General features: G+C 37.5%; 1 protein-coding gene across 4 annotated transcripts in view; it reads left to right on the top strand.

The window, feature by feature from the left end:
- The first annotated feature begins 213 nt into the window (after positions 1 to 213).
- Positions 214 to 24,052, top strand: part of nuf (rab11 family-interacting protein nuf) — a 417,911-nt gene continuing 394,072 nt past the window's right edge. For all 4 annotated transcript variants that reach the window (XM_081754030.1, XM_081754029.1, XM_081754028.1 and 1 more), the window contains exon 1: positions 214 to 832. In XM_081754030.1, the coding sequence (XP_081610156.1) occupies positions 680 to 832 (153 nt within the window). In that variant the 5' untranslated portion in view covers positions 214 to 679. The remainder of the gene's footprint in view (positions 833 to 24,052) is intronic.

The following is a 24,052-nucleotide window of genomic DNA, read 5'->3' as shown; positions in this document are numbered from 1 at the left end:
AGAATGGAAAGGAAGGAATTAATCAATTTAAAAGCAGTTAACAGTAGCGAAGAGCCGTGAGATTTCCCAGCTCACATTGTAATGGGCGAAAGTAGAAGTAATTGAAACGGCGGCTAACAGATGGCGCTGAAGTAGCTATCAATTTTCACGCAGCGCTATAGTAAGCAAAGGGAGATTCTTCACTGCGATGACGAATTCCATTCTAAAACACTGCATTCCGTGCCGTGTGGTTGTTCGGGCGGACGACGGCAGCTGCCTGAAATAATTCAATGTTTACGAAAGTGTTTTTCCTCGTGTTTGGAAGTCAAAATGCGTGTACACATCAGTTGATTTAAGGCGTTTCCGTATCCGAGGCAACCGTGTTGTGTATATGTTTCTCAAGCATGTAAAAAAAAATCGGCAATGAATCATCCGTTTGTGGTAATCATATGCAAAAATGTCAATATCTTATTGTCATACGTAAACACAATTGACAAGTGAATTGATTTGTGTTTGTTGTGTTTGTGTACAGATACATTGCAATGAAAATGTTTTTGAAAAATATTGCATAATTATATATTTGTTTATTGATATATTATTGTGTTGACATCAAAGGAAAAAAAACCGCCTTTATTTACTTTATGTGTGAAAGAACGTTTTTGATATTGTGCGGTGTACATATGGTGTCGTTTGCCATACAATGCCACATAGGAATGGCGGAGTTTTAACAAAAGAATTTACACAGCAATTAAGGGATGTGTTTGAGTTGTGTGACTCCGAAAAGACGGGATATATATCACTGGAACACCTCGTTCAGCTGGGGAAGGATCACCTTGGATCCAGGGGCGGAGAGGTAAGACTTCATTTTCTTTTTATTAGAATTAATAATCATACCCAGGGGCGTCATTTCAGATTTTGCTTGGGGGGGCAAGAGCACCACTGACATAAGACTGTCACGTTTTGTAGTATATTAGGAGACAATCTATTAAAGTATATATATTTCTCAAACTCTTGGGGGATCAATTGCCCATTCCTGCCCTCCCTAAATGACGCCCCTGATCATACCGGATACTGATAATATTCTTGCCGTGGAGTTCGGAAGGCTCCAGGTTCCATTCCTAGAACCGATCTAATTACGTGTCGGTTTGCGTCATTGCAACTCAAACTTTGCGTTTTAGTTTGTGATAATGAGCATAACATTTTGTAATTGCTTGTTGCACCATTTGCATTACGTTGCAGTCCTCAAATTTTGTGAAGACTGATATGTATGTAATGAGCCCCCTTCGTTTGACCTATCCTGACACAGGGCCGACCTTATGCCGGTTGGTCTGATTGCTTCCAGTTAGGTCCCGCGCTTAAAGGGGACCCGCACCCTCTGAGGCCGACCCTGCATGGTAATAAACACATATAAGTATATATTAGGTGCACACTCACGCCCGGGGTCCACCGGATTTTGACACTTCCCCAAAAGAAACGGAACTCAACATACATTTGTACACTTTCTTATAGCACAGAAATGATTGATATATCCTAAAGATTTGATGTTGAATTTCGTCTGTGCAGTCTAGTTCTATATTTTTTAAAAATGAAAATTTAAGTGCAGTACTTAAGAACTATTTGACATATATTTGTGTCCAGTAGCATCATTTCATGTTTTGCTTGTGTGTGTGGGGGGGGGGGGAAGACCCCCCATATACATTCATGTTTTTTCATTAGTAGCTATATTTTTACACTCTTGGTTAAACTGTGTACAGGGCCGCATTTAGGGGTGTGTGCACCGGTGCGTGTGGACCCCCCTTCTTTTGTAAATATCTGTACACGATCTAAAATGAGAAGCAAGCAGTGAAAATAGCAACGCTTTCCGAAACTTTCTGCCGTCATGTTTCTGTTTGGGGCTTCAAAGAAAGGAGACTTTTCCAAAAGCAATAGTTTAAGTCGATTTTCTGAAGGTTGAACAAAAAGGATTCACGAAGGAAAACAATATAACATTTGTCAAGTACGAGGAAAAAACGGGAGCCAGGAGGAGAGAAGAACATTTTCTTCCTGCATAACACTTGCGACCCTCTTTAAAATACTAACCCCTCCCCTCATTGTGTGTACCACTGTTATCAGGGGTGAAGAATATTATCGCATGTCACTTTGAAGAGTTTCAGTGTGGTTGGTAGTTATTGGTGCACCCTCCCCTTCAGAAAATCCTGAATCCGACCCTGAATGTGTAAACAAGTCAAACTCCGAGAAAGCATTTTCCCATTATCCTTCCCAAATGACGCCCCTGTTTGGGTGCACAATAACACCGGTTCAATGCTACATAGACGTAGTGTCTCTTAGTTTTGAATCCCTTTCAGCATGAATATTCCTAGATTTTTCCTGCTGTATCGATATAAAATTTGTTTAGCAATGGTGGGGGGGGGGCGATGGCTTAGTAGCAGAGCGCTGTGCGTGAGTTCCCTGATACGATCCCCTGCAAGTAGGGTTGTGGTAAATAACATCGTGTCCGTGAGTTTTCTCGGAGTTCTCCCGTTTTCTCCCACATTTTCATTACATCAGTTCTTGCATCATCATTCGCTTGCCTTAATCACGTGTCTTCCTTAGGCAAAAAGTCATAATTGTAGTCTTCCTTAGGCAAAAAGACAATTGTAGTCTTTCTTAGGCAAAAAGGCATAATTGTAGTCTTCCTTAGGCAAAAAGACATAATTGTAGTCTTCCTTAGGCAAAAAGGCATAATTGTAGTCTTCCTTAGGCAAAAAGGCATAATTGTAGTCTTCTCTAGGCAAAAGGCATAATTGTAGTCTTCCTTAGGCAAAAAGGCATAATTGTAGTCTTCTCTAGGCAAAAAGGCATAATTGTAGTCTTCCTTAGGCAAAAAGACATAATTGTAGTCTTCCTTAGGCAAAAAGGCATAATTGTAGTCTTCCTTAGGCAAAAAGCATAATTGTAGTCTTCCTTAGTCAAAAAGGCATAATCGTGGGACGTTAAACTATTTAATTTCATTTTCATTTTCTTTAGGAATATGGAAAATTTCCAAAAAATATAAAGAGAAAACTAGAATATCCGTGAAATATCTCACATTGTATTTGTCTACTGTAATGTGAACGTTATATGTGACATGTGAATAATCTAGCTCTTTGATTTTTTCCCCCAAGACGATACGGAGAAAAACATCAAGAAGTGCAATTTATTTATTTATTTATTTATTTATTTATTTACTTATTTCAAAAACTCATTTAAACAGGAGATACACACAGGTATCACAACCTACGTTTTTTCTGGATCCATCACTGAACTTAGCACACAATTTAGTGTAAGCGTTAAAATTTCGGAAATTACGATAATCCCTAATATCCTCTGAGTAAAGCCATGTTTTCTCCACAGACATGTAATCTACTGACGTGTAATGGTGTTGCAGCTCAAATATTTGATATATTAAAGCATTTTATCCAGAATTATATGTATCAAATATTGCAGACAAATGCGTCAAATTTCGGTTGTTCTTTTTTTGCAATGACGTATACAGTAGCGAAAATATCTTATGGATATTTATTCTAGTCACAAGTAGAGTACCGGTAGTCATAATCACACTTAAAAGAATTTTAGGAAAATCAAAAATGGATCAAAAGATTGCGATCTTGGCCAATAATTACTGTTTGGATCAGGGGCCACAAAATTTTTGAAGGGCCCCTAAATCGAGTTTTCGCATTTTGTACGGAATAAGTACATAATACTGAGTTAAGTGATATTTTGGGTTTGGCTACACTATATGTAGTTCTCCAGATATAAGGCGTACAAGAAAATATTTGTTTGAAATATTTTGGATCTTTTGATCCAAAAAGAAGAGAAAAGAGATAGAAAAATCCGTGACACGGGAGTGTACTTGCAAAAACGGAAAACAAAATTAAAAGGGCATGAATGTGATACTTGATTATTACGGAAATTTATATATTGAGTGCTGCAGTATATATATATATATATATATATATATATATATATATATATATATATATACAGGGGCGGATCCAGGATATGATCAAGGGAGGGGCTAAACCATATTTTGCCGTTTTATCCAGTGTAAAGCAGTATTGAAGCCCATTTTATCTAGTGTATACCTGAGCGTCAAGGGAGGGGCTATAGCCCGCATAGCCCCCCTTGGATCCGCCACTATATATATATATATATATATATATATATATATATATATATATATATATATATATATATATATATATATATATATATATATATATATATATATTGTGATGTGCGAATGGCCGAATGGCATATGAAAACTGATATAAATTATTATTTGCACTCGGTTTTAGAAATAGAAAAAGCACCAATCGAATACAAAGCAAATCTAACAAAATTTATTCGACTACCGTGGATATTAAAATATTTGAACTATTTTAGATTGTACTATTATAGGAGCAACAGAGAAGAAATTAGAACAGATGACTAATTTTCGATACCTGGGTAGTATTATTAGTAATGATATGAAATGTGAATGTAAATAAAAGCAAGGATAGGAATGGCGAAAGAAGTCTTTAGGAGGAAGAAAATATTTTGTAGGACCTTGAATAAAGAGTTAAGAAAATGACTCATGAAATGCTACGTGTGGAGTATTGTACTGTATGGGTCACAAACATAAACATTATGCAAAAATGATGAAAAACGACTGATGAATTCGAAATGTGGATGTGCAAAAGAATTGAAAAAAATAATTGGCTCGAGTGGTAAACTAATTACTGGGTATTAGAAATGGTGGGGAAAAAAGAACAATTTTAGATATTATTAAGAAGAGGAAGAGAAACTAGTTAGGACATTGGCTAAGAAGGAACTGTATCATGAAGGACGTGCTAGTGTATAGGGAAGGAAAAAGGAGGACACGAAGGAGACTACAATTAATGGACGATGTCAAAATAGAAGAAACGTACGTTAAGACAAAAAGGTTAGCGGAAGACCGTGGCAAAATACCTATGATGATGATAATGACTATAAGAACGCATTTTATATGAGTCAAAGAAAAGCAAAGATATACACTTTTCTAGAAAATCTTCTATGTCCAATATTATTTACAATACTTGTTCTACCAACTGTCCTTAAAAGTTAACGAAAATCGTTTAGAAATTCGATTCTTACAAGCAAAACGACCGTTTAACCACTTTTTGTTTGCATGAGATAGTTGTTAAAAGAGTCAAAACGTGTTTAATTTAACAAGTCTTTAAAGTTAACAAATTAATTAGTCAAAGTATCTTTAAATAGCATTTAAATGCCAAGGAGTTTAGTACGGTGGTCGAAGTGGGACGGTATGCGGTGGTATGCCATACCGCCTCTGGTTTCTGAGTGATGAAGACCTCTGGTTTTTCAGTAATCAAGACATACCGTCACTGGAAAATGGATGCTAATATACCTTTAATAAATCCATTTTTATACATAATAATTGACGAATTGCTTTTTACATTAGATATTTTATTTCCTATATAGAAATAATTTCTAATTTGCCAACACCAAAATTTTTGTTATATATTTTCCTACCTTTTGCTTTTAAAATAAGGTTTCTATAAAGAAGCTCACCCCTTGCTCCTACGCAAGAACTCGTGTTGGTTGCAGATAAGGGTCACATGCCAGAAAGGACTCAGTCATGGGCCCAATCCAAACAAACAAAAGGCACTATATTGAGGCGACTCGTTTAAACTAAAATCGGAGGGCCTTATGCAGAGTCGTTTTGACGCCTGACTAAAACCTTACTACGGGGTTGACTAACGGATGGTTATCAAAATTGTATTCAGAGTCTCTGATTAGGACGTAGTATTGGATGAAGTTAATCATATGTGACTAATTAATCTAGAGCAGAGTCTAATCTTTTACCCACGGTTTAGCGTGCGACACAACATTTCGTATTTCGTAATTCATGTATTTTCATTTTTACAGACTACGCATGCGCTCATCTACCAGCGTTGGGTAAGTTACTTGTAAAAATGTAACGCGTTACAAGTTACTTTACTTTCTCTTAAAATGTAACGCGTTAGTAACGCGTTACTTGCCTCAAAAAAGTAACTGTTAGTTTACTTTGAAAGTAACGCGTTACTAACGCGTTACTTTTAGGTCCGAAACTTTGAATATGTGAAAAAATCTTATTACTTCAATTTCCCGTACTACTATTACTACCGCTATTATTATTATTATTATTATTATTATTATTATTATTATTATTATTATTATTATTATTATTATTATTATTATTATTATTATTATTATTATTATTATTGCAGTTTCTGAGTCGATTTATGTAAATGCAAGGACAAATTTTTACTTGACAACTATATGAACATTTTAATGTAATGTAACATCTACTAAAATGCCATACTGCGTTACTCGTAGGGATGGGCACAAGTGAATTCGAGCAAGTTTTCTTTGAAACTCGATTCGACTAGAAACAGACATCTTTGAGCTCGACCCGAAAACTCGGCTTGAAAAATTTCCTCCACCTCGACTCGAATTCGCGTCGAGTTTCGAGTCGAGTCGAGCCAAATCTGGTGTATAGTTTCGAGTACTCTCTTCAAGTATCTTAAATAGACAATATAATTATACTATTATCAATGATACTACTACTACTACAACTTATTATTATTATTATTATTATTATTATTATTATTATTATTATTATTATTATTATTATTATTATTATTATTATTATTATTATTATTATGATAACAACAACACTGTGTATAAACATGAAAGATAGGCGGTTTATATATGAATACTAAAAAAGTAGTTGATTTCCAACCTCGGTAGTGGTGAAGTCTAGGAGTCAAGGACATTGTTCACGAGGGTCTAGGTTCATTGTTCAATTTGGGTTGAGGGTCTAGGTTGAGTATTCGAGCTCGAGCCAAACATTGTTAGAAGTTATAGGGCACTGGCCAAATATCTTCAAAACTGCTCGGCCCAGGTTTACAATTATCAACGACTCGAGCAGATCGGCTGACAGCTGTTTCACTATCGACCCAAACCTAGAAGTGAGCTGAGCTAACAGCTCACCCAACCGAGTCGGCTAGAGCCCTTCGCTCAGTTGAGTCGAACCGAGCAGATGGCTCATACCAACCACGCCAGCTCGAGCCGATGGTTCCCCCAAACGAGCCGGCTCGAGCCATCGGCTCAGTTAAGCCGAGCCGAGCTAAGCTTGTTATAAAAAAATTCTTGTAGTCTCGCTATCGAGACGAGACGAGATACGAGCAGTGTCCGCTCTCGTGAGCAACACTAAAGGTATTCCATATTACTGCTTAGCTTATATTTCTCATGGCTTTCGCTTTCCAGTGTAATCAGGCCATGATTTCAAAACGAGTTAAAACGAGCGAGCCATTTATCAAACTCGACTCGACTCGAAACTCGACGCCAAAAACAGTGAATCGGCTCGGAACTCGACTCGAGAATATTACTTTTGACTCGACTCGAAACTCGACTTGGATTCGATTCGAGTTTTAGCTTGACTCGTGCCCATTCCTATGCGTTAGAAAAAATGGTTGCTTATTATTATTCTACTAAACTAATTATATAATAATAACAATGTTGCTATGTAAAGTTAAAAATACAGAATATAGAGAAACATTACACTACAACTGACAAAATGAGAACACATGAACTGGGGGTGAATCAAAATTTGCCAATAACTAAAATCGATACATGCTTTTTAAAGCTAGTTGTTCCAAACTCATAATCAACGGGACTTTAGAATATGCAAACTGATCTAAAAGAACTCTAATATTACATACCATCAACATTACAAAATAAAGTAGGCCTGCTCATCAGAACACAGTTTATTCATATTAACCCCTTACTGAATGTCGTTAATTATGACACCCTAATTGTTGACAAATATTTCCCGCAGGGGCACCACTTTTCTTTTAAATTCTGTTCACCATCATCTTCAGCTTTTAAGGAAAAGTATTCTTTCAAATGTTCGAACGATAAAATATTTTCGTTCTCCATCTTTATAAAAACAACACCAATCAAAGTAAAATAGACTACCAGTAGCATCGCACTCCTATTTCACTCACTGAATGTATTGATTTGGAGCTGTCAAAATCTACGACGAAATCTTCCAGGTGCTTGCAATCAGTACACGTGATTTCCCTGAGGCTGTCCTCATCTTCCAAAAACAGCAAGTGGCACTATATTTTGTTATGTAAATAAACAAACCAAATTGTATCTATGAATGTATTTGCAAGCCTACCAGCATAAAGTTCGTAAGGCGAAACGGGAAAATTCACATCGAGATTTCCCGTTCCGCCTTACATTAAGATGAAAAGGATAACAGGTTTTACATGCAAATTTCATTGCTAGAGGTCATAAGGCGAAACGGGAAAATGCGAACTCTGCAGGAATTGTCGGTCACTGACATCGTTCATGCTCCATTGTTCCATTCTGAAAAATTCACTTACAGGAAACAAACATTTGTTTCCGAAAAAAATATACATATTGTAGTTACTCATCCGAAATGTAACGCGAAAAAAGTAACGCAAACTATGTACGTTACTTAAAAATTTGTAACGCGTTACCGTTACAGTTACTTTGGAAAAAATGTAACGCGTTACTAGGAAACGTTACTTAAAAAGTAACGCGTTACAAGTAACGCGTTACTTGCGTTACGTTATTTCCCAAGACTGTCATCTACTTTTCCGTTGTTGTCACATTTATTTTACTCACCGATGCATTGGGGTTATATAAGTTAATCATACCCAAATCATTTTTTAGTTGTACTCTAAGTAGACTCTGGATACCAAAAAGTACACCTTCCTTAGTAAAGAGTTAATATGCTAACTAACTAGTCTGTGACTAACCATCGATTAACGAATTCTCTCTGAATACCGTCCGGGAAGTTTTGTTATGAGTTCGCCGGGACTTGTTTTGTGTCTACAACGGTAAAGAAATACACAACTGAGTCCGTTATTTACAAGAAAAAAATATATAGTTTATGCAATCAAAAAAAAAAATCTGCTATTTTGCCTAAGTGTTCGTTTAATTCTAAAGTGTTTCAAGAAGATTAAATTGATGGAGGTTATATATTTTCATTGAAACGTATTTTTGCAACTTTCTAATAGTTGGATAACAACCTTCCGGGGGTCTGGAATACCCCTCAGTCGAATTGTGAATTCCGGAGATTACCCAAGGAAAATTGTTTAAAAATGATAATACAAAAAAAAAATCGGTTTTAGAGCATTTTGGTGTATAATTCTCTATAATACACGAAGGGGATTTTTTTTTTTTTTTTAATCATTCGCAGGACCAAAGCCTTTTCATGCCCTACCCATGACTACGAAAAGTTCTCCCATGGTTTTGAGTCATTATGCAAATAGAAATGCTGGCTTTTAGGCAACTACCATTACTGTATTTTCACATTTAGATAGCCGTAGCCGGTATGTCGAGTCAAAATTGCAATAAAACACCGCCTCTGCTTTTTTTCCACTTCGAACACTGGTTTAGTATATTCGTTCCAATATTCATTAGTAAACAAAAATAAATATCTAACGTTAGCCCAGAAGAAATATGGCTATTAAGAGAAGTTTTATTTTAATTGGGCGGCGTATAGTTAGCATATTAGCTCCATCGCTATTTTTTTTCTTCCTAGCCCGAGTGTCAGTAGGTCTTAATTCAAGTAGCTTTCCATTGTCTTACGTGGATATGAAGATATTAGTCATTACTAAACGTACCGTACCTCTAGCGGAAAATGAATATAGTCTCTCGCGCATCAGAGGTAAGAATCGTTAATTAGCCAGCTGTATGTATTAATAATCCGTCAATATTAAGTGCATACTTTAATATGATTCAAATTGAAATTTGTTAGTAATAATAATAATATGAAGAAACTATCAGAAAAGCCCACAATCTAGGAGTAACTTTTCATGACCAATTATTTGTAGAATTGTGCAAAAAAAAAAAAAAAAAGAAAGAAAACAAAGAAAAAACGTGTTAGAAAATTAACTGATACATAAAGGAGGCATACGAATTCAGTTGATTTTGAGTTTAGCGCCTCTTTCAGCAGCGACGCTATATGAGACGTGGACCCACAGCTTAACGTGAGGCCCGAATCACACGAGTTCCAGCTGAAAATGGAACCCGGGCTTCTCACGCCAAAGGCGCGTACGCTGACAGCTTCGCCAAAGAGGAACTGTAGGATGCATACAAGAAAATGCAATTAAATAATAATAATAATAATAATAATAATAATAATAATAATAATAATAATAATAATAATAATAATAATAATAATAATAATAATAATAATACAATTCATCATTTAAAATTCGCAATTATAAGTGGAACTTAACCTAGAAACTCGTCTAGGCGAAAGAAGTAAGTTCCGTGTGACGTCATTGCTGTGGTGTAACATTGAAATGGAAACTCTCCAATGACCCTTTAAGTGTATCATTGGAACAAGACACAGCTATTTCAGTAACGCGTGACAAGATAAATTTAAAAGAAATAATAATAATAAAAAAAAGAATAATGGAATTTGTGTTCTAGGAAAGTAAAGAAAGAAAGAAAAATAAAAAAAAACAAAGGAAGACCACAGTGCGATAATTGCCAACTATGTTATCTTGATTCAGGTTTAAAAGAATACCTCGGTGTTAAGTGCGTTACACAGACTAATTCCACTTCCTTTTCTTCTATTTATTTCGTTCTTTTTCTTTTCTTTTAAATAAAAATATCTTATTTCGGAGAAAGTTATACTGAGGGTTCTAGACTCACAGTCCAGAACTATTTTCAACAGAGGTTAATGATCTTATTTTCTCTTAAAAAATATATATAGACCTATTATTTTTGTTTTTCCCTTCTGTATACTTAGAAAGGAAAGAATAGAAAAACAACAATGCGAAACTCGCAAAGTAGATAAATATAGTATATACACATTCTCCCCGTAGTATTGTGTCTGTAAACTTGATTACCTTGAAGCACGGCTACCAGTTAATTCGGTTAAATATCTATGCTGTACAATTTTAAATATAACCATATGGATCAATAATTACAGAGCTCTGTAAATTTTGATCACTTCTGGAAGATGTTAAATTTAAAGCGACTATCCGGTTTGCCTTAATAAGGACCAGACTGTGTCACGTGATCAGGTCAAAATTCACGTTGGCGGGCCAAATCGAATCTGGAGATTCCAAATCCAGATGTGAGATATTTCAAGCACGTAACCTTGGCATAGGGCTCCCTGGGTAATTCGAAGAAGATGCATATACTTTATCATTATTATTGATTTTACTAACAACTTGAGTTTTTGACAATGTTTCATCCATATTTACCTTATGTGCTATACATCTTTTTTAAGTTCTTCATTATATCTTTGCAATAACCTTTTAATTAGCCATCTGCTTATTATAGTTTTTGAGATATGTTGACAATTTCATTTTTTTTTTTTCCATTGATTTTCCATTGGCATTAACGTTAACGTTTCGTGCTTTTTTTTTGACTATGTTCCCTCTATTTTAGGTCAATTTGCTTTAGAAATATAGAGTGTACATAGTTTCTTCTACATTTGAGCTGGAGATGTCTGCAAGCCTACTCAAAGGTTCACAGAAGCGACACAAAGTAATAACTGTTATCTTAAAACAAGGAAAAGCTCACTTTTAAATTTTGAAACAAGACTTATTAAATTCTCATACCTATATGTGTCACCATCTATTTTGGTCATGTGAGTTAACACGGAAAAGACCAAATAAAATGTAGGTGAGCTTTATGCTATCGTGTCTTGTGAGCTTGTGTGAAAAGCTTACGATTTCAGATTTCTAAATCTCACGCATTGTGGGTCAGTCAACATTAATAACATGTGACTAACATTAGAACGGGACATTGAAGAAGATTGAAAGTACAAAGTTGCCTTATCTTTTACACCAGTTAGAACACGTTGAAGACAAAAAGACTATCTCTCACAAGATGCAAGATAAAATGTTTTGGGGTTAGGAAAGTTGAGAAAAGTTGCAAAGAATTTGAAATGGAAATTATTACTGAGAACGATGCTGATTATTTATGAGACAGAGGGACTTGTTATTGAAGTAAGCTTAACGTTCCTTTATAGTATCGATGTTTATGTAATGCGACCTTGTACTTCTTTATAAAATGTGATACTCGGGCGAGGAGTGGAATCCAGAGCTACGCGCGTTAGCCCTTCGTTACGAATAATGTTGCCTTCGGGACAAGAGTTGAAAATGTCTTGGGTTGTTTCTCTCGAAACCAGTGGTTGAAGTGAGACGGTTGGTTTTTCATTGATGAAGGCATACTGCTTCTGATTTTTCAGTGATCAAGACATACCGCCACTGGAGAGTAGATTCTAAATACCTTTAATAAATCCATTTTTGTACACAGAAATCAACAAACAGCTTTGCACGTAAAAAAGATTTGATTTCTTATGTAGAAATAATTTCTAAGTTGACAACACATTTTCGTTGTTGTTGTTGTTGTTGTTATTATTATTATTATTATTATTATTAGTAGTAGTAGTAGTAGTAGTAGTAGTAGTAGTAGTAGTAGTAGTAGTAGTAGTAGTAATAGTAGTAGTAGTAGTAGTAGTAGAAGTAGTAGTAGTAGTAGTAGTAGTAGTACTTTATGTGATGTCTTCAAAGAAATTCATCTAGTTTATATTTTGATGTCCCATAGTGAATTGTTTCTTTCTTATGTATGCCTTAATGCATATAAATGTCGTGTTTTGCGCATGGGTGGATTTAAAGGTTGTCTGCTGTGGGGGACGCATCTTCCGGGGGTTTGGAATATCCCTCATTCGAGTTGGGATCCGGGAGTTTTCTCGCAGGAAATTGTTAATACAAAAACTCGGTTTTTGAGCACTCTCGTGTATAGTTCTCTATATTACAGCATAAGGGAATATTTATTTTTTTCAGTAAGTTGTTGGCGGGGGATCAAAGTCTCTGCATGTCCTCCCCCCACACACACACACCGTCACTACAAAGAAGCTCTCCGATGGTTTTCCGTCATTATGTAGATAGAAATGCAATCTTTCAAGCGACGTACCCTTACTGTATTTCAACATTTTGATAGCCGGTATGTCTAGTCAAAATCTTAGTAAAACATACCGTCTCTTCTTTTTTTCCACTTCGAACACTGCTCGAAGCAATCCAGAAAGAGTAATTATCAGTCTGTTTTGAACTTTTTATTCGTAACTTAGTTTCTGATGCTAATGTTTCAGAAGCTCTAACTGCTTCCATTTTCAAAGCCGACGATATTTACGTACGTTCCTGAAACTTTCACTCCATTTTCAAAGCTGGTAATTCGAATGCTTCTGAAACTAACTGCTTCTGTTTTCAAACCCGATGATGCTAACGTTTCAGAAGCTTTAGCTATTATTTCCAATATCAGAGCTGGAGATATTAACGTTTAGGAAGTCCTCACTCCATTTTCAAAGCTGATGATGCCCGAGACGCACCCACCAAGGGATACCACCAGGTCCAGACTATGTATATAAATAAACTCAACACACATTTATACACTTTATCAATAAAACCAGATTTATTTAACGTAATACGTGAATAACGTTTTCCATCTGAAAATAATTGATGTAGCAAGAAGATTTGATCTCATACTTCCAGGGCTGGATTTAGGGGGTGCAAAGGGGGGTTTAACACCCCCTTCGTTGTAAATATACACTACCTAAAGTGAGAAGCTATTAGTGAGTTTTGCAAAATCAAGTTTCAGTCAATTTTCTGAAGGTTGAAGGAAAAGGGTTCATCGAGAGCAGATACTTAGCATTTCCAGGACAACTCCTCATTCACACCACAGATGCCTAAAGGCATTTGAAAAACTCAAATTTAATTCAAATGTACTGGCTGTTATTTGGTGCACCCCACCTCAGAAAATCCTGGATCCGACTCTGCATACTTCATCTGTGCTCTTTATCTTATAAAAGCAATCTAGTTATATCATGCTTTCTGTACTTATCGTCTTTTCGGGAGCAGAATAATACCCGTTTAATACTACTAAGACCAGGGCCGTAACTTCTGGGAGGACAACTGCCCTCCAGGGAAGCTCCCCGCCGTTCGAGGGGGGGGGTCCATTTTAAGACAAAATTTTCTTACTCCATATGCAATACGAACATGAAATTATAAATGAAGCATCAAAGAGGTTCACTATATTAAGTAAGCAAAATAGCACACAAAAGGTAAATAAAACAAAAATGAGTCGTGGACCCATTTCAGTAAAAACTGCCTACTATTAGGGGCCCTAGAAATAATATTTATTCGGACGGATTTGAGATTTGTCAATATTGTCCCCTTAATTAATTTGTCATGTATGGAAGGGGCGTAACTAATGGCCCCACAGACTTTGCCGTGCAGAGGGCCCACAGGCTCCGGGGCTCCATTCAAAGTAAGAGGAAGATTGAAAGAAGGGGCCCAAGAATTAGAAAAACAACTTTTCCTAGGAGCCCAAATACGCGTATCAATACTTCTCCCCCCGGAAAAATCTAAGTTACGGCGCTGGCTAAGACGTAATGGCTTGTAGATTGGACCCCCGCCCCAAAAAAGCTTGAATCTCTCCTAACAAAAATTTCTGGGTGCACTCTTATGATACTAATGTTTCTGAAGTTGTGATTGCTTATATTTTAATAGCTGATACACGTGATATGAAACTACGATTAAACGTGATAACAAAATTGAGAAACAAAAGACTGCTCATTAGAACATTCAGTAATTGAACTTTTTTCTGGGTAAGAACTTGGGATACGTTAGCATCAAAGACAATAACAGGTTGATAAGCCAACAACAGACCAGGGGCGGATCTAGGACGGACTTCTGGAGGGCTGTGGGTTGTAATACTGCTACTTAGAGCTACTTTTAAGAGTTCCTAACTCTGGGATGGGTTGTATTTATATATAAAAATAAAAGAAAAGTTTCCCCTTCCGGGGGAAGCGATTGCCCCGATCGCCCCCTGGATCCGCCACTGCAACAGACTATATTATCATTTCTACGAAAACTTCGTGGATTAAGGAAAGGTAAATGTGTGCTTACTAATTACAGTTGAGTGAGAAATTAATGAAGGGAATTTATCCTTTGCTTGATTGTAACAACTTTCTTTGCGAAGACAGCACAAGAAGAAACAGCAGAAGTAAAGATGTTCTTCCGGCCAACCTTGAAGACCGTGACTAGCGATGTTCAACCTCCGAAGCCGAACAGCAAAAGACACTGCCCCACTTTCCCCCCACGTGTTCTCTCTTCCCTTCCATTCATTACTTCTTGAGTGACAGGGAGACAAGCTGAGCCGGCCGGCTGATCATTTCGTGATCTTGAGGAGTTGGTTCTCGTAATGGGAATCTCACACATTTTGTGTGTTCATTTAAACAAAGTTTTATGGTACAGTTGCATGATGGGATTTTTTTTCCTAATATGTCTTTGTGATTTTGCTCTCACATTGGAGTGGAGAATGAAATGAGATTTTTATCTATTTTAGAAAGGAATATACTCTTATTTTTGGATAGACATCTTTCTGGATGAGTACCTGGTAATTCGTCGATCCTGGGAATTTTGAGATTCAACCGAGAAAAAGCCTTGAAAACTTCCATTCTCAAGGTTGATCTGAATGAGAGACAGGCCCGTATCCAAGGGGGGTCTTGGAGGGCCGGGCCACCTTAAATTTTTATCGCCCCCGGTAATGAACTCTAGTATGGGTGAATCGGCTCCCCCTTACTTCTACCCCCCCCCCTAAACTTTTGGGCTGGCTACCGGCCTGACGAGAGAGGTCCAAAATTTGGGAATCCGGATTTCAGGCTCGAGTTCAACAATCGAGCACGGATTTATCAGTAGATCAGAAGCTAGAGCCGAGTAGGAACCACACGCGATTATAAGCCCCAGTGTGGATAGAAAAGCTTCACACACAATGAGCGCGAGAACGACTTACCATGAACTGTATTGAGGAATTTAGGAATTTGATTTCTGATCTTTCGACATCTATGGACATGTTAGCTCGTCACGTATGAGAGATGACGTCTTTTGGCGATCACACTATCCCAGGAAAGGAAAGCGGCCTGGGACCTGTGTGTTAGGTACCATCTCGGCATTTACTGTGTATGAATCAGGAAAACTTCACTCAAAATGGCTTGCCTGAAAGAAGCTTTTCCGACCGAATGCCCCCTCACCGGGAATCGAACCCGGGACCGCTCGCACCAAATACAAGAGCGTTAGCTACTACACTGTATTGAGGAAAGCGGCCTGATTGGGGTTGGTGATGACGAGCCGAGCCTGGGCCTGAGCCTGGGTGAACCCCAATTACAAAAAGACCCTGATCCGAAGAGCGTTGAACAGTACTCAAATCCAACTGGATTACTCGCCCTCGGAGCGGAAGATCTGAATTCAGTTCCCTCCTTATGAGAGTTTGTGTGGTTCGGATTCCACGTTAAACGGTTGGTCCACATCTCATATAGCCTCGGTTCTGAAAGAAACACTGAACTTCACTTGAACCAAACAACCAATGGAACCCACCTGAGGACACAGAGACTCAGTTGTACAGCGCTCAACTTTGGTGCGAGGGGGACCCTGTTTCGATCCTTGGTAACGTAAGTTTTCTAGGGATTTGCCCGTTTCTCCCACATTGTCATTCCAACCAATTATTCTATAATAATACTTTTATTATCATTCGCATCCTCTATTCTTAAAGGGCGTAACTCTATGACGTAATACTTCAAATTCCATTTGGAATCCACCTCAATCCGCAAAGCTTCAGTAGTCAGAATGGTCACACATATACAGTAGAAAGATGAGGAATACCACTTTTCAAGAGGCCCTTCTCATTTGCAAGCAATGAAATTCCTCAAAAACTTCCTGGCCTTATTTTCCCCACAGTTTCTTTTTATAATTTTACGTTTTGCGTCCTACGTTATGCCGACTAGGCTAAAGAAGACGGTGATAAGAAATAAAATAAAGAAAGTGGGAGACAAGGGGATAACCTCGAGAAAACCCCTGTAGACGGAATTTGTCCACCACTAAGTTCACTTGGCGCGAGCTGGGATCGAACCAAGGGCCCTGTACACCAAAAGGTAAACGCTCTACCATTGAGCCACCAGGGCTCCAGGTTTTTTTTTTTTTTTTGTGTGTGTGTGTGTGTGTGTGTGTGTTAGATGGTCAAGCATTTCGAAACTTCATTACGATGCTGAGTCAAAATCGAAAATTTATGTTCACACCGAGGCTGAGATTATATGGACAACTAACTACCATACTGCATAGGAGCACTGGTCTAATTGCAAAATATGATGGTATCTTTAAGCGAATGCCTTGGCCACTCCTTTCCTCTTGCTTTTCAATTATTTTTTGTTGAGTACAACGTAAATTGGCATCGCAGACTGTACGCACATGTTTCTTAATTAATTAATTAATTAACACTGTTGCGTAAAGACAAACAACACAAACAGTTAATGTTACAATATTACACTTACTGATGATTCAGATTAAACCAGTTGAAAATGCCCCAAGAGCATTGCCAGAACGGACTTAAAAAGAATGGACAGATGCAGCGGGAAGGATACCTGTGATTGTTCTTACATGTAACAGTAAATCTTTTTATGTTTACTTCTGTTTCTCGCGAAAACTCGCAAAATATCATCTCTATGACTTACGCTTTCCAAGATATGGCTCTTTAAATCTCCCGAAATTTGAACTTTTTTGGCCAATATCTGGGGAACGGTGCCAGTTGGCCAGTGGCCACTGGTTACTATTTGGTTCCAAAATGTTCACCATCCTCATAGGTATTGATCAACACCCGTATGACTTCTCTATGCCGTACGGTTCTTGAGATTTGGCCAATACCTGGGGAACGGTGGCCAGTTGGCCAAAGGCCACCGCTTTTGCTATTTAATACCAAAATGTTCACCATCCTCGTAGGTATTGATCAACACCAATATGATCTCTCTATGACTTACGGTTCCCGAGATATGGCTCCTTAAGTCTCCCGAAGTCGGATTTGTTTTCCGCCAATATCTCGGCAACGGTAAGTCATAGAGAGATGATGTTAATGTTTATCAATCCCTAAGAGGATGGAGAACATTTTGATACTAAATAGTAACCGGTGGCCACTGGTTATTATTTGGTACCAAAATATTTACCATCCTCTTAGGTACTGATCAACACCAGTATCATCTCTCTATAACTTATGGTTCCCGAGGTATGGCTCCTTAAATCTTAGGAAATCGATAATTTTTGGCTAATATCTCGGGAACGGTAAGAGTGACGCGAAAAAATCCATCACTTTCTCGGATAGTTTTTGATGCTCTATCTGAATGGAGGACTCAAAATTGAAAAAAGATCGTAAGTGACGAACAGACACACAAACATAGAGAATTCAGTAACAATAAGGTCGTTGAATATACAGCCAGTGATTGTAATCTTTTATATGAATGGATTTATGACAATATACTTACCCTTTCATCGTAGTTACAAAAAAAAAAAAAAAAAAAAAATCGTACAAAGAGGGAACACATTATCTCCGAAACACTTGTAGGATTTCGTCTGAATAAAATGTGTTCAGATATGCGTGAAAGTTTGCGAAGGGAGGTGATGTCACTTGTAGTGCTTGATGGCATTTTTGAGTGTTAAGTATATGCAGTGAACAGAACAGACGCATGGAATGTGTTGTAGAGGGTTTCCGTTTTCCTGTTTTTCATCACTTCCTCTTGGGTTTCCTTCCGCTAATGTACTAGCCTTCTTTTTAAACGTAGCAGCAGATTAGCTAAGTGAGTGGTTTACGAAATCCAGACAAAGAGGGCGCCATCATCCGAGAAATATTAGAATATTACGTGCAGTTATTTGGGTTAAATACACTGGATTTTTTAAAAATTGTATTACATAATGACAAGTTACATATCTTTATTTCCAACCTTAGTTGTACCACTTAATGGGTAGTGGCGCCGATTTCTCTGTAAATTTGCGGGGGCCCATTCAGATGCAGAAGGTATATATGTGAGGATTTTAAGACAAATTGCACTCAAATTATGCCAAATATTGTATATTCATAAATACAATAGGGGCCCACATGAGCTTTGGGGGGGGGCCTCCCAGGTTCGGCGCCCTTGGGTAGTGGTAGGTATAGAAGGTAAAAACGGGGAGAGGGCAACCAGAACCCACACTATGATAAGTGTATCATCAGTTTACTATAAACTTCCGAAAATATATAAATAATAGCTTAAATTATTTTTGTCACTTAAAAAAACTGATAGGCTTAGGTTCCCCGGCCCCGGGATAGATCCACCACTGTTTGTGTGCGGGTTTTCCTAGGTCAAGCTCTCATATTTTGCCCCATGTGAATATTTACATTTGAAGGTTCAAGAACCAGTTTAAGTCATGTCCAACCAAAATCAAAATTTATTCAATAGTGTTTAGTCAGTGACGTACGAACGTACAAAAATCACACTTGTCCTGAAAGAATATGAGTGAAATGAAATCTTTTAGTTTAACGTCCCACTGTTTTGGTACTTTTTATTTTTAGTTGTTTTATTTTTTTGAATTAAGTTTAGTTAATTTTTGAGACAAATAAATGTTTAGATAATTTAAGTAGCGGTTGGATAATTACAAAATACTGAAATAGATTGTATCTATTGGTAGAAATAAAAGAAAAAAGTGAGATGCATATTTTCTATTTTTTTCTTATGCTAACATACAAAAAAATTTTAGTACATACTTACATCTTAATTTTAAATTAAAAACCTGCACGGAGGGAGACCTCCTGGCATATGAACTCCTTGTAAATTTGTTTTATTTTTTATAACCAAAACTAAGGTTCAACTTACGGAAAGAAATTAGAAGGTAGTACAGCCTTATCCATCTTAGCTCTTGAATAGAGTGTTACTATGGTTCAGGGGCGGATCCAGGGGAGGGGGGGCGATCGGGGCGATCGCTCCCCCCCAGAAGAGGAAATCTTTCTTATTTTATATATATAAATAAAACATATTCCAAAGTTTTGTGCTCTTAAAAGTAGCAGTATGACAACCCACCGCCCCCCCAGAAGTCGGTCCTGGATCCGCCCCTGCTGTGATTATGAATACTTAACAACAATTCAATATGAACAAGTCTCTATCTCTTTTTTTCTTTGTTTTGCACCCAGTTTATATATTGTTTTGCCCAGTGGCGTATTTACGATTTTGTTTCGGGAGGGGCTTTGCTAACTTTCGGGGGGGGGGGGCTTTGCCTGGAAATGTGAAAATTCTGCAAGATATTTCATTTACTTTACTATACTAAGTAAGATTTCGGGGGGGGCTTAAGCCCGGAAGCCACCCCCCTAAATACGCCACTGGTTTTGCCTTTCACCTGTTGTACTCATACTTGTATTTGTTTTTCTTTTTGACTTACACTAATTTTAGAAGTCTTTGCTTCATAAAAAGTGAAAACGATTATGCCCTTTAGGGTAAGAGACACGATAAGTAAAGCAAGTGAATAGAAGATATGGTGGAATGAGAATGTGGGAGAAAAAGGAGTAGCCCGAGGGAATCAACGGACACGATGTTGTCCACCACAAACATACCTGACTGGGGATCGAACCAGGAACCCCACACACCAGAGATAAGCGCTCTATGATATGAGTTTGAGTGCTCGAACCCCCCCCCCCTTTCCCTTGATGAAACTGTATGGCACTGTGTCTGAAGACTGTTTGATAGCGTTTCTGTTAAATGTAAAAAAAAAAAAAAAAATCACACTTCCAAAACATTTTAGCAGGGTATAGCGGCTTAGTGGTTGATTGCTTTGCTCTGGTGCTAGAGGTTCCTGGTTCGACTCGAAGCCATATCAGTCTGATTGACAACACTGTATCCGGGAGTTTTCTCATTTCTTCCCACAATGTCATTTCACCATTTTCTTTTCATAATCGTTCACATTCATAAATCGTTCGCCTTTTTTAGTCTAAAGGACATAATTATGAAACATTATTTTTTATTTTCCATTTTCCAAAACTGTTCCCTAAGGATATGTTGTTAACAAGTCGCTGGAGTTGAAGTTTAGGAAGCGCTATGGTCATTCTGACATCTTTTAGTTCGTTGAATCAACATATCCAAAACCAACGCTGTTTACTCTGGCTTCCAAGATAGTAGTTCACTACTTCGTAATTCAGTTATCGTCCGCGATCGCTCTCACGACGTTAGGTTAACAGGAAAAAAATACTATATTTACATTGGAAATTAAACTCGGAGCGATGTTCAAACCGTTTTTCATATTCAACTACGACGAAACACTAAACTTACAAGTAGTGATGAGCAAATGCAAGACCAAGACCAAGACCCGGGTGGTCTTGGTCTTGGTCTTGCACATGCGGTCTTGGTCTTGGTCTTGCACTGGAACCCTCGGTCTTGGTCTTGGTCTTGGTCTTGCACACCTAGTCTTGGTCTTGGTCTTGGTCTTGCACACCCAGTCTTGGTCTTGCTTGCAAGAGTCTTGCAAGTTTTGCTTTTAAGAAATCTATGATTTTCATAAGTAAATTTTACTCTGGATATAAGGGGTAATAAATCCTACATTGCGTCAATAGTGAGGGAAATACAATGTATGTTTCTAAATGTAATATATTTTACATTCGTGTAAGTGTGATGAGACTGTACAACATAGGCGATGACCTTTACTTTTTTTTTTTTTTTCAATGGGTGATCACGCTTCACTACTTATAAGATAAATCACAACATTTCGTAATATTTTATATGTTTTAACAGATCCAATACTCCACTGGTTCCCAAACTGGGGAGGCTACCCTTGACAGTGAGACGCATGAAAGAAAACCAAGACGGCATAGATTACTGAAATACCATAAATTGCAAAATTATTTTTACACTCTAAAGGCGTCAGATTTTTTTCTTTCTAACCACGATTAGCTCATCTTTGTATTGAACAAACTCCCAATTAAATATTGAAATTTAGTTTTACTGATTTTAATATGTACTGTATGGGGCAGAAACAAGGAGATGCGTTGTCGCCATTATTATTTAACTTTGTGCTGGAATACGCCATAAGGAAAATCAAAGATAGCAACCAGGGCCTAGAGTTGAACGGCATTCACCAGGTTATGGCATATGCTGATGATGTAAATTTAATAGGGGATGATAGGAGAACAGTAGAAATAAATGCAGAGATCTTATTAAACGCTTGCAGGGACATGGGTTTAGAAGTAAATGCAGAAAAAACTAAATACATGGAAGTGCGTCGGGACCGTAATACGGCAAATTGTGGAGGCGTTAAAATATTAAATAATGCTTTTGATAAAGTAGATACTTTCAAATATTTAGGATCAATATTAACAGACGAAAATCATATTCACGAAGAAATTAAATGTCGACTAAAAGCAGGGAATTCGTGTTACTATTCGGTTCAAAATCTCTTGTCGTCGCGAATTCTGTCGAGGAATTTGAAGCTTAAAATATATAAAACGATAATCATGCCTGTTGTTCTGTATGGTTGTGAAACATGGTCGCTTACTCTGAGGGAAGAACATAGACTGAAAGTATTTGAGAACAGGATCCTGAGAAGAATATTCGGACCCAAGAGGAACGAGAATGGGAAAGCTTCATAACGAGGAACTACATAGTTTATACGGTTTACCCAACATTGTTAGGGTCGTCAAGTCTAGGAGGCTTAGGTGGGCAGGTCATGTAGCTAGAATGGAAGAAAGTAGAAACGCTTTCAAAGTATTGACTGGTAGACCCATAGGAAAACGACCATTAGGAAGACCTAGGCGCAGATGGGAGGACAATATTAAGATGGATCTCGCAGAGATAGGAATACAAAGTAGAAACTGGATGCAATTAGCTAAGGATAGAAGTCAGTGGAGAGCTTTTGTGAACGCGGCACTGAACCTCCGGGTTCCATAGGCCATAGAGTTAGTTAGTTTTTATGGGGCAGAAACAAGGACATTACGCAAAAACGATGAAACAGACTTTCGAAATGTGAGCATGGAGAAAAAAGGAGAGAATCAGCTGGGTTGAACGGAAAACGAATGCGAAGGTTTTAGAAATAGTAGCAGTAGGGGAGAAAAGAAGAATTTAGATGTAATAAAGAGGAGGACATTGGCTGAGGAGGAACTGTATTATGAGGGACGTGCTAGAGGGAGGGGGCGAAGGAGATTGTAGTTGAAGAAAGATATTAAGACAGAAAATTGCTACGTTAAGACGAAGAGACTAGCTGAGGACCACAGTCATCGAAGCTTCTCAGCTGCAGCAAGTGACCTGCCAATAATGGCAGAATAGCTATTATTATGACGATGATGATATGTTTTGCAATATTGACCAAAATAGAGAGAAAAAATTAAAAAAATAATAATTAAACCTCTTAATATTTTAGAATATGAAATGAAATTAAATTTGTGAGTTTTGCGTCCCACGCTTATTTCGGCTAGGCTAAAGGAGACGGTGATAATGAAAATGATGGAAAGAAAAAAGTGGGAGGAAACGGGAGAACCCCGAGGAAACCCACGCACACGGTGTTTGTCCACCACAAAGTTCACTTGGCGGGGGCTGGGATCGAACGCGGGACCCCAAACACCAGAGCTAAACGCTCTACCATTGAGCCACCGCGGCCCCAATATTTTAAAATAATTTGAGTGAAAACTGATAACGACTCAACTGTCTAGTCTTTTGTGTAAACTCAATTTATATCAATACTTTTGACCTACATTAGAAATACATAATAACGGCATCAAACTTCAAGTTATTTGAAGTAAGTACGAAATCACTCTCAGTTGTGAATATAGATTATTTATTGTTGTATAATGTTATATCGTTGAATCCTAGATATGCCGTATACCTAAGGAGGCTATAAGTTATATTGATAAACAATTATTCAACGTATAAGCATCCACCTATGAAATCAAACTTGCGGTCACATGCGCTAAGTTTTTGTCAATGTGATGAAAATGTTATTTCAATATTAATTTTATAAGTACACATTAAAAATTTCCAACGGATACTTGAACCTCAGAGCCAATGCCATACCCATGTAGTCGACATCTATGGTGTACAGAATTGCCGATGTTCAATACTACATTTCTTTAGTTTTGGAAGAAGAACACCATTAATATGTTTTGAAATGAAATGAAATATTACTTTAACGTCCCACGATTA

The sequence above is a fragment of the Thermobia domestica genome, chromosome 3, assembly GCF_964235325.1.
Source record: "Thermobia domestica chromosome 3, izTheDome1.hap1.1, whole genome shotgun sequence".
Classification (NCBI taxonomy): Eukaryota; Metazoa; Arthropoda; class Insecta; order Zygentoma; family Lepismatidae; genus Thermobia; species Thermobia domestica.
The sequence above is the reverse complement of the archived record's forward strand: the minus strand, read 5'-3'. Positions and strand labels throughout refer to the sequence as shown.